Consider the following 15,867-nt stretch of genomic DNA (forward strand, 5'->3'; position numbering starts at 1 on the left):
ACGTGGAAGATATTCTTATCTCGGTGCTCGGCGCAGGGTGTTTCTCCCTGGCCGGTTGCATCGTCTATGTTTCCTTCCTTCCTGCAATCTAGGTTGGAAAAAGGGTTGTCGCTCAGTTCCCTTTAGGGACAAGTCTCAGCGCTATCTGTATTTTTTCAGAAACGACTTCCTCAGGTACGCACGTTCCTACGGGGAGTTTGTCTTCTCAGCACTCCGTACAGGCGACCGTTAGAGCCCTGGGATCTGAACAAGGTTCTAATTGCTCTCCAGATGCCGCCTTTCGAGCCTTTGAAAGAGGTCTCCCTTCCCGCTTTTCTCGGGAAGTGGCCTTCTAGTAACGGTCTCGTCTCTTAGGAGAGTTTCCGAGCTAGCAACGCTCTCATACAAATCTCCCTTCCTGGTCCTTCACCAGGACAGGGTGGTTCTGCGTCCGATTCCGGAATTTCTCCCTAAGGTGGTATCCCACTTTCATATCAATGAGGATATCACCTCACCTTCTTTGTGTCCTCGTCCAGTCCATCAATTTCAGAAAGATTTGCATCTGTTGGTTCTGGTGAGAGCACTCAGGTTCTACTTCCCGCATGGCGCTCCTGCGCCACCCGGATGCACTCTTTGTCCTTGTCGCTGGTCGGCGTAAACAGTCGCAAGCTTCTGAATCCACCCTGGCTCGGGGGATCGAGGAACCAATTCTTGAAACCTACAGTTCTACTGGGCTTCTGGTTCTCTCAAGGCTGAAGGCCCATTCTACCAGAGCCGTGGGTGCATCCTGGGCATTACTGCACCAGGCTGCGGCTCAGCAGGTGTGTCAAGGCACCTACATGATTGAGTCTGCATACTTTTACCCAGCATTTTCAAGTGCATACCTACGCTTCGGCAGACGCCAGCCTAGGTAGATAAGTCCTTCAGGCGGCGATTGCCCACCTGTAGGAAAGGGCTGTTTCACGGCCCTATCACGAGGTATTCTTTTACCCACCCAGGGACTGCTTTTGGACGTCCCAATTGTCTGGGTCTCCCAATTAGGAGCGAAAAAGAAGAAGGGAATTTTGTTTACTTACCGTAAATTCCTTTTCTTCTAGCTCCAATTGGGAGACCCAGCACCCGCCCTGTTTTTTCGGGGTTTTTCTGTTTTTTCGGGTACACATGTTGTCCATGTGGTATGGTTCAGTTCTCCGATGTTTCCTCGGATTGAATTGGTCTTTAAACCAGTTATTGGCTTTCCTCCTTCTTGCTTTGGCACTAAAACTGGTGAGCCAGTGATCCCACTGGGGGTGTATAGCCAGAAGGGGAGGGGCCTTACACTTTTAAGTGTAATACTTTGTGTGGCCTCCAGAGGCAATAGCTATACACCCAATTGTCTGGGTCTCCCAATTGGAGCTAGAAGAAAAGGAATTTACGGTAAGTAAACAAAATTCCCTTCTTTGTGGCAAATACTTTTACAACAGAGACAATTTTTGAGACCGCATCTATAGGAGCCAATTATGGTAGCTATTTTTTTCATCAGCAGAGGTGCTTTTAACCTGCTGGGAGCTATAATATTCTTGATGGTCGGCGCCCTTCTAAAAGTAACCCCTGGGCGAGCAGGTAACATATTTCTAAGAATGGGGTCACTTAGTAATATCCCCCAGTGTCTGGAAAAAATATTTCTAATGGTTACATTGTCACTGCTGTAAGTAGTGATGAAGTTAGCAGAAAAATCGCCCTTTCCAGCAGCATTAAAAATCCCTCTTGTACCCGAGATAGATGCGGTCTTTTTGGGTTTCAGCATGTCTGTTTGTTTCAATTTGGCTGTTTCTAGGTAAGCTTTTTTCATCAAAGACCTGGGGAAGTCCTTCTCAATGAAGCGATCCCTCAAAATCCCAACCTGTTCTTTAAAATCAGCATCTAAGGTAAAAAAGGGTTGCCTAACCAATGAATCTGGTATCAATAGGTCCACCACTAATATTTTTAACTTTTCGGATTATGTTTTAAACGAAGGAGAATTAAGGGTACTTAATAAAGGTCTTTCATTTTGTCCATCCTATAAATCCAAGGATTTTGATATATTTCTGGACGTACAGAGCTATATAAGAAAGCTCACCCTAAAGAGGCACTTTTTATTGAAAGGGGATGCTACCCCCGCCCCTATAGAAGAACCAGACCCCTTTTGTCACACTATGGTTAAACCAAAATCCAGATTTTATCCCACAGAAAGTAAGGGGCATTTTATCAAAACCTTCAGCGATTTAATATTAGCAGATCTAAAGGAGGTAACGAACAGTAGAAGGAAACTCAAATATAACCTCTCAAATGCTGAAAGAACAGCCCTGAATGATCTCAAGAAAAATCCTGATATAGTCATACGGGCGGCTGACAAAGGGGGGGGGATTGTAATCCAAAATAGAACTGATTACCTTAAAGAGGCGTCCAGAATATTATCTGATCCCTTGTACTATGAGACAGTAGATAAAAATTGCTATGAATCAGCTATTTCAGCCTATAAGATCTTGATACAAAAAGCAGTGGATCTAAATATTTTAAACTCATCTGAAAAGAGATTTCTACAAGTAAAGGACCCCAGTATGGCATTTTTCTACCACCTTCCCAAAATCCATAAAAGTCTGGTAAATCCCCCGGGGAGGCCCATAATATCTGGTATAGATTCCCTGACGGCTAATTTAGCAAATTATATTGACCAAATCATGCAACCACATGTCTCTAGTTTAAATAGCCACCTTAGGGATTCAGCCCATCTCATTGACCTTATAAAGGATATACCATGGAAGGATTCCTACACATTTCTTACTATTGATGTAGCATCCCTGTATTCTAATATTCACCATCACCTAGGACTTTTTTGTTTCTCATATTTTCTTGAGAACGACAGCAGAATCCCACAACCCCAAAAAGATTTTTTAGTGGAGGGAATGAGCTTCATTCTCAATAATAATTTTTTCACTTTTGATGGCAAACTGTATCACCAGTGCCTTGGCACAGCCATGGGCTCGAAAGCAGCTTGTTCATACGCAAATTTATTTATGGGGGTCTTTGAATTATTACACATCGAAAATGGGATTTTTGATAGCAGCATCATAGTCTACAAAAGATTTATAGATGATCTGTTCATCATCTGGGACAGTAAACATAATAATTTAGAATCCTTCCTCAGCACCCTAAATAATAATGATTGGGGCTTGCAATTTGCCCCCACTGTGCATGAAAAGGAGACACACTTCCTGGACCTCACCATATTTCATCAAGACCACAAAATTCTTACAAAAACTTTCTTTAAGAAAGTAGATGCGAACAGTTACATTCACAATCACAGTGAACACTATGCTAAGTGGTTGCACAACATCCCCATAAATCAGTATAAACGGATTAGAAGGAATTGTACCTTAGATGCTGATTTTAAAGAACAGGTTGGGATTTTGAGGGATCGCTTCATTGAGAAGGACTTCCCCAGGTCTTTGATGAAAAAAGCTTACCTAGAAACAGCCAAATTGAAACAAACAGACATGCTGAAACCCAAAAAGACCGCATCTATCTCGGGTACAAGAGGGATTTTTAATGCTGCTGGAAAGGGCGATTTTTCTGCTAACTTCATCACTACTTACAGCAGTGACAATGTAACCATTAGAAATATTTTTTCCAGACACTGGGGGATATTACTAAGTGACCCCATTCTTAGAAATATGTTACCTGCTCGCCCAGGGGTTACTTTTAGAAGGGCGCCGACCATCAAGAATATTATAGCTCCCAGCAGGTTAAAAGCACCTCTGCTGATGAAAAAAATAGCTACCATAATTGGCTCCTATAGATGCGGTCTCAAAAATTGTCTCTGTTGTAAAAGTATTTGCCACAAAAGGACCACTTTCTGCTCTCAGGGGGGCTCAGAAAATTTCCCCATCAGAAGTCGTTTAACATGCCAGTCGGACTTTGTTATATATTTAGTAGACTGTGTGTGCGGAAAACAATATGTAGGAAGGACGAGTCAGGCCCTCCACAATAGGCTAAATTCACATAGGCACAATGTGAAGATAGGCTTTATGCTCCACGGACTCTCTAAGCATTGCGCTCTGAAACACAATAAGGGGATGGTTTTTAATATTACACCAATAGAGCAGATAGCCCCAAATGCCCCCAATAGAATGGAAACCCTGAGCAGAAAGGAGACCTTTTGGATCAACAAACTAAATACATTAAAACCCTTTGGTCTAAATGAGGTCACTGACTTGTTTTATTAATTCGTTTTTATCCCCTATCAGTTATGAAGTACCCTTTTATCTGGTTTTATATAGTGGCTTGGCCGTTGTTTTTATATCTAGTGCTAACAAACTTTTTACCCATTTATTCTGTTTTATTGTATGTACTTTTATATTGACACTGTCCTATATATATCTACAATAAGTATAGTCTTATTGTTTTACCATTTATTATTTATTTCTATTGCGTTTCTGTATTAGTCCCCTATGTTCCTCCATCTCTCGTTAATACTCTTACTCTTCATGCAAATGACTGCTACATGCAGTTGGTAAACTTTTTTTTTTTTTTTTGCTGTCTCTCTGCACTCTTTGCACTCATTGCCGCTAGATTGACAAAACCTCCCTGTCTGCTTGTCTAGCGCAAGCGCATTGTATCTGGCTTGCACTGTAGTGAACTCTGGTGTCACCCCTCGTTTCCTTGAACTTGTATCACCTCTATTGTGCAAGTGCCCTAGTTTTTTTTTTTTTTTTTTTTTTTTTTCCACTCACTCACTTATTACCGGAGCATGTCTCCTTTTCAAAAATAGAATGCATACTAAGCATTAGAAAGTAAAAATCCCTGGACGTCATTTTTATATAAATGTCCCCAACCCCCTCTTTTTTAGTGGTTTCCTCACTGAGCCCGCTCTTTTTGTCATTGTCGGACATTATAAACATTTTTAATCAAAATAATTTTCAATCGCAGTGCCCTTGCAGTTCCTCATTCTTTATAGTTTTATTTATAAATAAATAAATTTAAAAAGATTTTTTTCACGTCCCTCTGGATATTCACTCACGATCGCTGTATCCCCATATATAGTTCAATATATATATATATACTTTTTTACACATTGTTTTGATTTTTCACTCTAAATCTCTGTATCCCCATGTAGAGTAGAGGACTAAACACTAATAAATTCACCTATACTTCATAGGTTCGCACACCATCTTGAACACATCCCTCACATTTCTTCCCCCCCTGACTTTATTAAATAACACGAGGAACAAGTGTTTTCATGTCTTTATTCATTCATTTATTTATTTATTTTTTATTTCTTCAGTACTCCCTTTGTTGGAATTATCCATGTTTCTTGGGATCATGCTCTATCAGACACTTTTTTCTGTTATTCCCGATCGTTCCATCTCCCCCTTTTTTTTTTTTTTTTTTTACCATGTGGCTCTGAGTCATCAGCTCTGAGTCATACAGGCAGTCCTTAATGCATACATGGCTGTTTGCTCCTTATATATAGGTCCAAGCGGCCTTGCTGTAATATGATTTCTTTTCCTGAGGAAGGAGACGGATGTCTCTGAAACGCGTAGGAACTATCCAATAAAAAGGAAATCTTTTAATTTACACGCATCAGTGGTTTTCAGCGCGGCATAAACCCGGTCTTTTCTTCTACCTCTATGACCCAAGGGGATTTCCTGGCGTCCATCGACATCAGAGATGCCTATCTACATGTGCCAATCGCAGTGTCACATCAGCGTTGGTTACGTTTTGCGATAGGAGAGGATCATTTCCAATTCGTGGCTCTCCCCTTCGGGTTAGCCACGGCCCCTCGGGTATTCACCAAGGTCATGGCGGCAGTGATTGCGGTCCTGCATCTCCAGGGGTTAGCAGTGCTTCCTTATCTGGACGACCTTCTGGTCAAGGGTCCATCCAGCGCAGACTGTCAGCGGAGTGTTTCGCTCACTCTCGCCACCCTAGCCAAATTCGGGTGGATTGTCAATCTTCCCAAATCCACTCTGACTCCGACCCAGAGTCTCACGTACCTAGGGATGCAGTTCGAGACTTTGCCGGCACTTGTGAAGTTGCCCTTAATCAAACAGCGCTCTCTCCTGAGGCCCCGCCGTTATTCCCTCAGGCGCCTGATGCAGGTGCTGGGTCAAATGGTGGCCTCCATGGAGGCGGTTCCCTTTGCCCAGTTCCATCTGCGTCCTCTGCAGCTGGACATTCTCCGCTGTTGGGACAAGCGGCCTTCCTCCTTACAGAGGTTAGTGGCTCTGTCGCCACGGACCAGGAGCTCTCTTCAGTGGTGGCTTCGACCCCTCTCCCTGTCCCAAGGGCGCTCCTTCCTGACTCCGTCCTGGGTGATTCTCACCACGGATCCCAGCCTATCCGGCTGGGGAGCGGTACATCTCCACCACAGAGCACAGGGCACTTGGACTCCGTCCGAGTCAGCCCTTTCAATCAATGTGCTGGAAACCAGAGCTGTGCTTCTAGCTCTCCTAGCCTTTCACCACCTGTTGGCGGGCAGGCACATTCGAGTCCAGTCAGACAACGCAACAGCGGTTGCCTACATCAATCACCAAGGCGGGACACGAAGCCGCCTGGCAATGTTGGAGGTCCAACGCATTCTTCAATGGGCGGAGGACTCCAAGTCCACCATATCCGCAGTCCACATCCCTGGCGTAGAAAACTGGGAGGCAGATTATCTCAGCCGTCAATCCGTGGACGGTGGCGAGTGGTCCCTGCACCCGGCAGTGTTTCAGTCAATCTGCCGCAAGTGGGGCACTCCGGACGTGGACCTAATGGCATCCCGTCACAACAACAAGGTTCCGGTTTATGTGGCTCGCTCCCACGATCCTCAGGCCTTCGCCGCGGACGCTCTGGTTCAAGACTGGTCCCAGTTTCGTCTGTCCTACGTGTTTCCCCCTCTAGCTCTCTTGCCCAGAGTCCTGCGCAAGATCAGAATGGAGGGTCGTCGAGTCATCCTCATTGCACCGGACTGGCCCAGGCGAGCTTGGTATCCAGACCTGCTCCAACTGTCCGTGGAGATGCCGTGGCATCTTCCGGACCATCCGGACCTGCTCTCGCAAGGTCCGTTTTTCCGCCCGAACTCTGCGGCACTCAAATTGACGGCGTGGCTCTTGAGTCCTGGATTTTGACGGCTTCTGGTATTCCTCCTGAAGTCATCTCCACTATGACTCGGGCCCGTAAGTCTTCCTCCGTCAAGATCTATCACAGGACTTGGAAAATTTTCCTGTCCTGGTGTCGCTCTTCCGGCCATTCTCCTTGGCCATTCTCGTTGCCGACCCTTCTGTCTTTTTTTTTTACAGTCCGGTCTGCAGCTAGGACTGTCCCTCAACTCTCTCAAGGGACAAGTCTCAGCTCTATCAGTGCTGTTCCAGCGGCGTCTCGCCCGGCTGGCTCAGGTCCGCACCTTCATGCAAGGTGCGTCTCACATCATTCCGCCTTATCGGCGGCCCTTGGATCCCTGGGACCTTAACTTGGTCCTCATGGTATTGCAGAAACCCCCTTTCGAGCCCCTTAGGGAGGTTTCTTTGTATCGTCTTTCTCAGAAGGTGGCCTTTCTAGTTGCCATAACTTCTCTCAGGAGAGTCTCTGATTTGGCTGCGCTCTCCTCGGAGTCACCTTTTTTGGTTTTTCACCAAGACAAGGTAGTTCTCCGTCCGACCCCGGACTTTCTTCCTAAGGTGGTCTCTCCCTTCCACCTTAACCAGGATATTTCATTGCCTTCCTTCTGTCCGGCCCCTGTTCATCGCTTTGAGAAAGCGCTGCATACTCTAGATCTGGTGCGTGCTCTCTGGATTTATGTGTCTCGCACCGCTGCGCTTAGGCGGTGCACCTCTCTTTTTGTGCTAACCAGAGGGCGGCGCAAGGGTCTATCTGCTTCTAAGCCGACCTTGGCCCGTTGGATTAGATCGACCATTTCGGACGCCTACCAGAGTACTCAGGTGCCTCCCCCGCCGGGGATCAAAGCACACTCGACCAGAGCTGTCGGTGCCTCTTGGGCTTTTAGGCACCAGGCTACGGCTCAACAAGTCTGTCAGGCTGCCACTTGGACTAGCCTGCATACCTTTTCGAAGCACTACCAAGTGCATGCTCATGCTTCGGCAGATGCGAGCTTGGGCAGACCCATCCTTCAGGCGGCTGTCGCCCACTTGTGAAGTTAGGCTCCGCCTACTTCTTAGTTTTTTCTGTTTATTCCCACCCAGGGACAGCTTTGGAACGTCCCATGGTCTGGGTCTCCCAAAGGAACGATAAAGAAAAAGAGAATTTTGTTACTTACCGTAAATTCTTTTTCTTATAGTTCCATATTGGGAGACCCAGCTCCCTCCCTGTTGCCTGTTGGCAATTTTCTTGTTCCGTGTGTTATCACCGGCTGTTGTCGTGGACAGAATCTCTGGTTGTTCCGGTTCTTACTCGGTTCTACTTGTGGGTGGCTATTCTCCTTCAGCTTTTGCACTAAACTGGCTAGGACTGGCTACCAGGGGGTGTATAAGCTCAGAGGGAGGAGCTACACTTTTAAGTGTAGTACTTTGTGTGTCCTCCGGAGGCAGAAGCTAAACACCCATGGTCTGGGTCTCCCAATATGGAACTATAAGAAAAAGAATTTACGGTAAGTAACAAAATTCTCTTTTTTTCATTTTCTTTCACATATTATAGGTATTAGTAGTAGAGCAACAACTGCGGGCCGCTCAGCACCAGGTATTACTACTAGAGACCCAGAATGCAGAACGGCGCCACCTCGAGGAAGAACTGAAAAAAACAAGAGACAGTGAAGCCAAAGCAAAGGCGCAATTACAAGATGAACATCTGAAAAGGTAACACATTCTACAGCAGTGTTCACATGTAGCCGTCACACTGCAGCGGCTAACCGCAGACACCCTGTACTGCTGTGGTGTTTCCACACAATCACATAAGCTTGCAGGGATTAGCTATTTCATATGCAAGACTGTGCCATCAATCACATCGGCCCCTTGGTTTTGCATGTGGAAATACGGTAGTGGCACAGGGCTGCTATGGTTAACAGCCGCAATATGACCTCTGCGTGTGAACACAGCCTATAGGTATCGCTACCCATGAAATAAATGATACTGATGAGACCGGTAATGGTTAGAGATGAGGGATCAGACAAAATTCCAATTCAACTGTTAATGTGAATTTTCCCTGTTAATTCAATTTGTATAAAACGTATTCTTTGCAAATTGAATGTCTCTTATCATGATCTGGGGTCTCTACTGAACCCACCGCATAATAATAGTAATATGTAAAAAGTAAAGACATCCTATGGTCACCTCTCCGCTCCTCACTACCTTTTCTCCGCTCCTTCGGATCATTGCTGGACGCTCTGTAATCAACTGGACCTCTCACACTAGATTGGGGCTTCCGAGTTTATTAGGCCAAAGAAGGTTCTGCGCATGCGCACGGTAATGATGCGGCCCACTTCATGACGTCTTGGGGTTGGCTGTAACATTTGTGAGACGTCTGCTCAAAACCCTGGCGGGCTGGTCAAACCCGGGAAACCCCCGGCCTAGCAAAAGGGGCCCCCGGGTATTTTAGGGCATCCAATGATGATCCAAAATACAACAAGAACCAGACGGGTGATGATGGAGATTGGGCGAGAGGCCAGAAAGGTGAGCCATTACATGAGTATGAGGATTTTGTTTGTAGTTTTTAACATTTTGATTGCCTTTTTTCCGTCTAGGAAAATTTTGGACCAGAATTTTGAGGAATTGCAGTTGGAAATTAAAGCCCTTCATGACAAAGAAATTTCACTCACCCAGAATAATCGCACCCTTCAACTGAAGATCAATCAACAGGAATCCCTACGACAACATATGGATGATGAGAAAATGTCCACCGCTGTCGAGGTCAGTCTGCGTATTACTGGAGCCAATGTATTCTCCCATCCTATAATAGTCACCAATGGGTGGACACATATGTTGTCTCCATACACGGCCAGCATAGAAAATAATTAACTGGATTCAAAATATATTTTCTTTCATAATTATGTTGGCCAATTTTCCCATGAGATGAGTGGATTTCAGACACCTCTGGAACCACCTACTTTACCAAACCCAAAAAATCCAACCTGTAGGAAGACAACATCAGATCTCAAGTCAGGGTGTAGAAGGACCCACCAAGAAGTGCCAGAAATCTCTGTGCATCCAAACAAATGTATATAAGGCACGTGTGACCCTGTGTGAGACAAGACAGAGGTCACCGCCATAGGATCGTGGCGCTCATGTGAAACGATCCAGTCCTTTTCTCTGACGCCTCATTGGGGGACACAGGACCATGGGTGTTATGCTGCCTATCCATAGGAGGAGACTAAGTAGATGCAAAAGCATAGCTCTTCCTCTGCAGTATACACCCCCTGGCCGGGCCAGGCAAGCCCAGTTTTAGCTTAGTGTCTGTAGGAGGCACTTCCTTTCAAGGTTTGTTATTTTTTGAGGGCGACGGTTTCCTTTTGGAACCGATCTCCCACTACCATCAACGGGCAGGAACGTGGAGTGTCGCCTCCACGTACCCCCTCCTGCGACGCTGGATCCTGGGCTGGACGATGGCTTCCACAGACACCGATTTTCCAAAGCCCAGGGTAGAGGCCTGTGCCCCTATAGCCCAATTCCTCAGCCCCTCCTTGCAGGCTCTGAGTTGAATATGGCACCAATTCCTCAGCCCCTCTTTGCAGGCTCTGAGTTGAATATGACAGCGGCGTAACCGGACACAGCAAGCTGACTCTGCTATTTTCACTGCCTGGACGGAAGCAGTGTTTTAAGGTGAGATCCTCCCTGACTGGTTTCCCAGACAAAGGGAGAAAAGACGCTGCAGGGAAGCCCAGGACATTTACAAGGATCCTGCACACACAGTGTTAACTTTTCTCTAGCTTGCTGGCTGGAGGAGGGGGAAGTCACTCCTGTTTGCAGAAAGTCCTGCAGATAATTTCCCAGCGGGAGGGGGAGGGCTCAGGGACTCACGCTGTTTATTTGCTCTGTTTATTTGCTTTAGCAGAAAAGACGGCTGATAACCACCAGTGACAAGCTGTGTGCTGACTGGAGGGAGAGGGAGGAAAACTATCAGAAGCTCCCTTCCCGCCGTTTTTTTACTACCCACAGCGGGGGGGGGGCACACTGACTTCATCTTCCCGCTCTTTTAGCGATAAGCCCCGCCTCCCCAGGAAAGCGTGCGAGATCTCCATAGAGCTTAATCCTTCCTGAGGACAGGGCCATCGGCTGATTTTGGTGAGGTGCTTGCTTCAATTGTAGCTCTTCTGAGCATTGCTCCCCCTCCTGGCATACTCCTATTAGGAACATGCAGAAATCTAAGGGCACTAAGAGTGCTAAGGCCCACATAGTCTATTATTCAGCCTGCACTGCCTGCCACGCTGAGCTACCACGTAAACACACCTCTTCTCTCTGTGAGTCCTGTGCCCCTATAGCCCCCCAAGACCCCCCTGCCACCACCGCCGCAACCGGCAGCCCAGAGCCTAGGGCCCCCAGCCCACCGGAATGGGCACAGTTTCTGTCCCAATCCATGGAAAAACTGTCACAGAACCTGGTTCTGGCTATGCAATGTCGTCCTCCACACCCTTCTGGGTCCCTGGACGGAACGCAGCCTGAGGATACCCCTATGGAGGATCCTTCTGAGGTAATCCGGGCACATGCTTCACCGGTTGCAGTGATCAGGAAAAGAGCACACGGCCGGGTGTCTCCAGCGGGCTCTCCCTCGGGAGCACACAGGGCAGGCTCTCCCACACGCTCCACGGCGTCTGAAGAGCTGGAGGAGGGAGAATGCTGTTTGTACCAGGAGGATTCCTTGGTTTCAGCCTCCCCAGATGATCAAACTGCAATAGACTCCCTTATAACAGCAATCAACCAAACTCTGCATGTGGAGGATCCCCCATCCACTACCACTGACCATGCGGTCTCCTTTAAGAGGGCAAGGAAACCCCAAAAGGTTTTCGCTGATCACCCAGAGTTTCAGGATATCCTCACAAAGCAAAGGGAGAAGCCTGACAGGCGCTTCGGTAACCGAAAACTCATGGAGTCCCGGTACCCTTTTGCCTCACCTGCCCCTAAGGGCTGGGCCGATCCGCCCTCGGTCGACCCCCCGGTCTCCCGCCTTACCACAAAGACGCTCCTGTCTTTACCCGATGGTTCCTCCATCAAGGACCTGACAGACAGACAGGTGGAGCACCTCATCCGCTCTGCTTTTGAGGCTGCGGGTTCCTCCCTCTCGTCCTCCTTTGCCTCTGTGTGGGTCGAAAAGGCGATCTTGGTCTGGGCAGAATCCCTTACCACTTCGCTTGAGGAATCCCAGTTCACTCATACCTTCACAGAGGTAACAGCTCAAATTGCCACTGCGGCGGAGTACGTCAGACAGGCCTCCATGGACGCTGCTACCTGCGCAGCGTTTGCCGCCTCAAATACCATAGCCATCCGTAGAGCTCTCTGGCTCCGACAATAGCGAGCGGACTCTGCCTCCAAGAAGTCTCTCACGGGCCTTCCCTTTTTTCCAGACCGATTGTTTGGCGAACGTCTGGACAAGCTCATTTCTGACGCCACGGGAGGAAAGAGTACCTCCCTCCCCCAGCTGAAGTCCAGGACGTCCTTCACCAGACGTCCACAGTCCTCGTTCCGCTCCTTTCGGAACTCATTTGGTTGGTCGTCATCCCGTGCTGTCCCCGCCACCAGCCGCGGACTACGCAGGGACCGACCTTCTCAGCTCTCCCCGAAACCCACTTCGTCATGGCAGCCTAGACCGAAACAGTCCAGGACTAGGGAGACTCGGCCACGACGTTTTCCCCCCTCATGACTCCTTCGGCGCCCCGGAAGACACACTCATTGTAGGAGGTTGACTGCGGCTCTTTCAACACATCTGGGCTGCCGCCTCAGACGACAAATGGGTGCGAGTCCTTGTGTCTTCCGGTTACCACATAGAATTTCGGACCCGACCCCCGAGTCGGTTCTTTCTCTCAAACCCCCCAAAGACTCGAAAACGACGCAAAGCTTTTTTCTCAGCAATCTACTCGCTCCAAACAGCAGGAGTGATAATACCTGTCCCAGACGATGAGAAGTTCGGGGGTTTTTATTCCAACCTCTTTGTGGTCCCCAAAAAGGATGGGTCAGTTCAACCCATCCTGGACCTCAAACACCTAAACAAACAGGTGCACGTACAGAGATTCAGAATGGAGTCCCTAAGGTCCATTATTGCATCCATGGTCGAAGGGGAATTCCTCGCCTCCATAGACATCAATGACGCGTACCTGCACATACCCATCGCCCCAGATCACCAAAAGTTCCTCCGCTTCGCAATTCAGGATTCCCACTTTCAATTCATAGCTCTACCCTTCGACCTTGCCACCGCACCAAGGGTCTTCACCAAAGTCATGGCGGCCACCATGAGCGTCCTTCATGCCAGGGGAGTAGTCGTTCTCCCTTACTTGGACGACTTCCTCATCAAGGCCCCCTCCTTCCGCGACTGCTCAACCAGCGTACAGATCACTGTGGACACCCTATCCCGCTTAGGGTGGCTAGTGAATTTGGACAAATCATCCCCGATCCCATCACGATCCATCACCTTCCTTGGCATGTCCCTGGACACCCGTCGGGGCTTGATCCTTCTCCCTCAGGACAAGGCGATCGCTCTTCAACGAGCGGTAAACTGCCTACTACGTCCTCCATCTCGCTCCATTCGATTCAGCATGAAAGTGCTTGGCAGGATGGTGGCGGCTATGGAAGCAGTACCCTTTGCTCAACTGAACCTCCGCCCACTGCAGCTAGCCCTTCTGGCGGCCTGGGACAAGAGCCCCTTCACCCTGGACAGACATCTTCACCTGACGCCTTCAGTCAGGTATGCACTCCGCTGGTGGCTTCGGTCCTCATCCCTATCGAAGGGGAGATCTTTTCTCCGAGTGAACTGGCTGGTCCTGACCACGGACGCCAGCCTCCTAGGCTGGGGAGCAGTGTACCGGCACCACATTGCTCAAGGACGTTGGACGCCCCAGGAGTCTTTCCTACCCATAAACATCCCGGAACTCCACGCGATCTCCCTCGCGCTCAGAGCGTTCTGCCCTCTGTTAGCGGGTCGTCAGATTGGAGTCCAATCGGACAATGCGACAGCTGTAGCCTATATCAATCGGCAGGGGGGCACCCGCAGTAAGGCAGCTTATCTCGAGGCCCACAAGATCCTCAGCTGGGCCGAATCATCGGGATTAGTGATATCAGCGGTACACATACCGGGGGTAGAGAACTGGGCAGCAGACTTTCTGAGTCGCCAAGGCCTGGCCGCCGGAGAATGGTCTCTCCACCCAGATGTGTTTCTACACATCTGCACTTGCTGGGGCACACCAGACGTGGACCTAATGGCCTCAAGGTTGAATGCAAAGGTACCCGCGTTCATAGCAAGGTCACGCGACCCGCAGTCCATCGGCGCGGATGCTCTAGTCTGCTCCTGGCACCACTTCCGCCTGCCTTACATATTTCCACCTCTACCCCTGCTGCCGCGGATAATCAGGAAGATCAAGGCAGAGGGAGTTCCGGTGATACTGATAGCACCGGACTGGCCCAGGCGCGCCTGGTACGCCGAATTAGTACAAATGCTCACAGACGCACCGTGGCGCCTTCCAGACATCCCAGACTTGCTGACCCAAGGGCCCATTTCCCATCAGAACTCCAGAGCCCTGAAGCTGACGGCATGGCCATTGAGACCTGGGTATTAGCAAGAGCGGGATTCTCCCCCGCGGTTATTGCCACCATGATCAGCGCCCGAAAGCCTGCTTCATCCCGCATTTACCACCGTACGTGGAAAATATTCCTTTCATGGTGCAGGGAAACTAACGTCCAGCCTATGCCTCTGGCCATCCCCAGAATTCTCTACTTTCTACAGTCTGGCTTGCAAGCGGGGTTGTCTCTCAGTTCCCTTAAAGGGCAGGTCTCAGCGCTCTCAATCTTCTACCAATGCCGCCTGGCTCAAAAACCGCAAGTCAAGACCTTCCTCCAGGGCGTTTCCCATCTAGTTCCCCCGTACAAATGGCCGCTGGAACCATGGGACCTCAACCTCGTTCTGGACGGTCTCCAGGGGTCTCCCTTTGAACCCCTCAAGGAATCCTCCCTTGCTCTTCTGTCCTGGAAGGTAACATTCCTGGTGGCAATTACGTCCATCAGACGGGTTTCGGAGCTAGCAGCACTCTCTTGCCGCGAGCCTTTTCTGATCTTTCACCAGGACAAGGTGGTTCTGCGCCCCCTTCCGGATTTCCTTCCAAAGGTTCTTACCCCGTTTCATTTGAACGAGGACATTGTTCTGCCTTCCTTTTGTCCACACCCGGTTCATAGGGTGGAAAGGTCTCTGCATTCGTTAGACCTCGTCAGAGCTCTCAGATATTACATAGCCAGGACAGCCCCCTTTAGGAAAACGGACTCTTTGTTCGTCATTCCTGAGGGGCCTAAGAAGGAACAGGCAGCTTCAAAGGCAACGCTGGCTCGCTGGATTCGCTCTGCAATCCAGGAAGTCTACCGCTTGCAACTCAAGCCCATTCCTAGTGGGCTGCGGGCTCATTCCACGCGAGCAGTTGGCGCTTCGTGGGCCATTCGGCATCAGGCTTCAGTGGAACAGGTGTGTAAGGCTGTGACCTGGTCTAGCCTACATACGTTTTCAAAGCATTACAGAGTCCATACCCAGGTTTCAACTGAGGCAAATCTGGGTAGGAAAATTCTGCAAACGGCAGTAGAGCACCTCTCTCAGTAGGCGCTCCAGGTTGTCTGTGACTGGTTCCTAGTCCTTGGGTTGTGTTGTCTTCTTTTATGTTTCCCACCCATGGACTGCTTTAGGACGTCCCATGGTCCTGTGTCCCCCAATGAGGCGTCAGAGAAAAACGGATTTTTGTGTACTCACCGTAAA

At 48.9% G+C, this 15,867-nt stretch overlaps 1 protein-coding gene across 5 annotated transcripts in view; it reads left to right on the forward strand.

The window, feature by feature from the left end:
- CCDC30 (coiled-coil domain containing 30) overlaps nucleotides 1-15,867 on the forward strand; it is a 195,804-nt gene that overhangs the window by 165,228 nt on the left and 14,709 nt on the right. For all 5 annotated transcript variants that reach the window (XM_075327804.1, XM_075327803.1, XM_075327805.1 and 2 more), the window contains 2 exons: nucleotides 8,632-8,789; nucleotides 9,674-9,839. In XM_075327804.1, the coding sequence (XP_075183919.1) occupies nucleotides 8,632-8,789; nucleotides 9,674-9,839 (324 nt within the window). The remainder of the gene's footprint in view (nucleotides 1-8,631; nucleotides 8,790-9,673; nucleotides 9,840-15,867) is intronic.

Source organism: Anomaloglossus baeobatrachus, chromosome 11 (genome assembly GCF_048569485.1).
Source record: "Anomaloglossus baeobatrachus isolate aAnoBae1 chromosome 11, aAnoBae1.hap1, whole genome shotgun sequence".
Lineage (NCBI taxonomy): Eukaryota > Metazoa > Chordata > Amphibia > Anura > Aromobatidae > Anomaloglossus > Anomaloglossus baeobatrachus.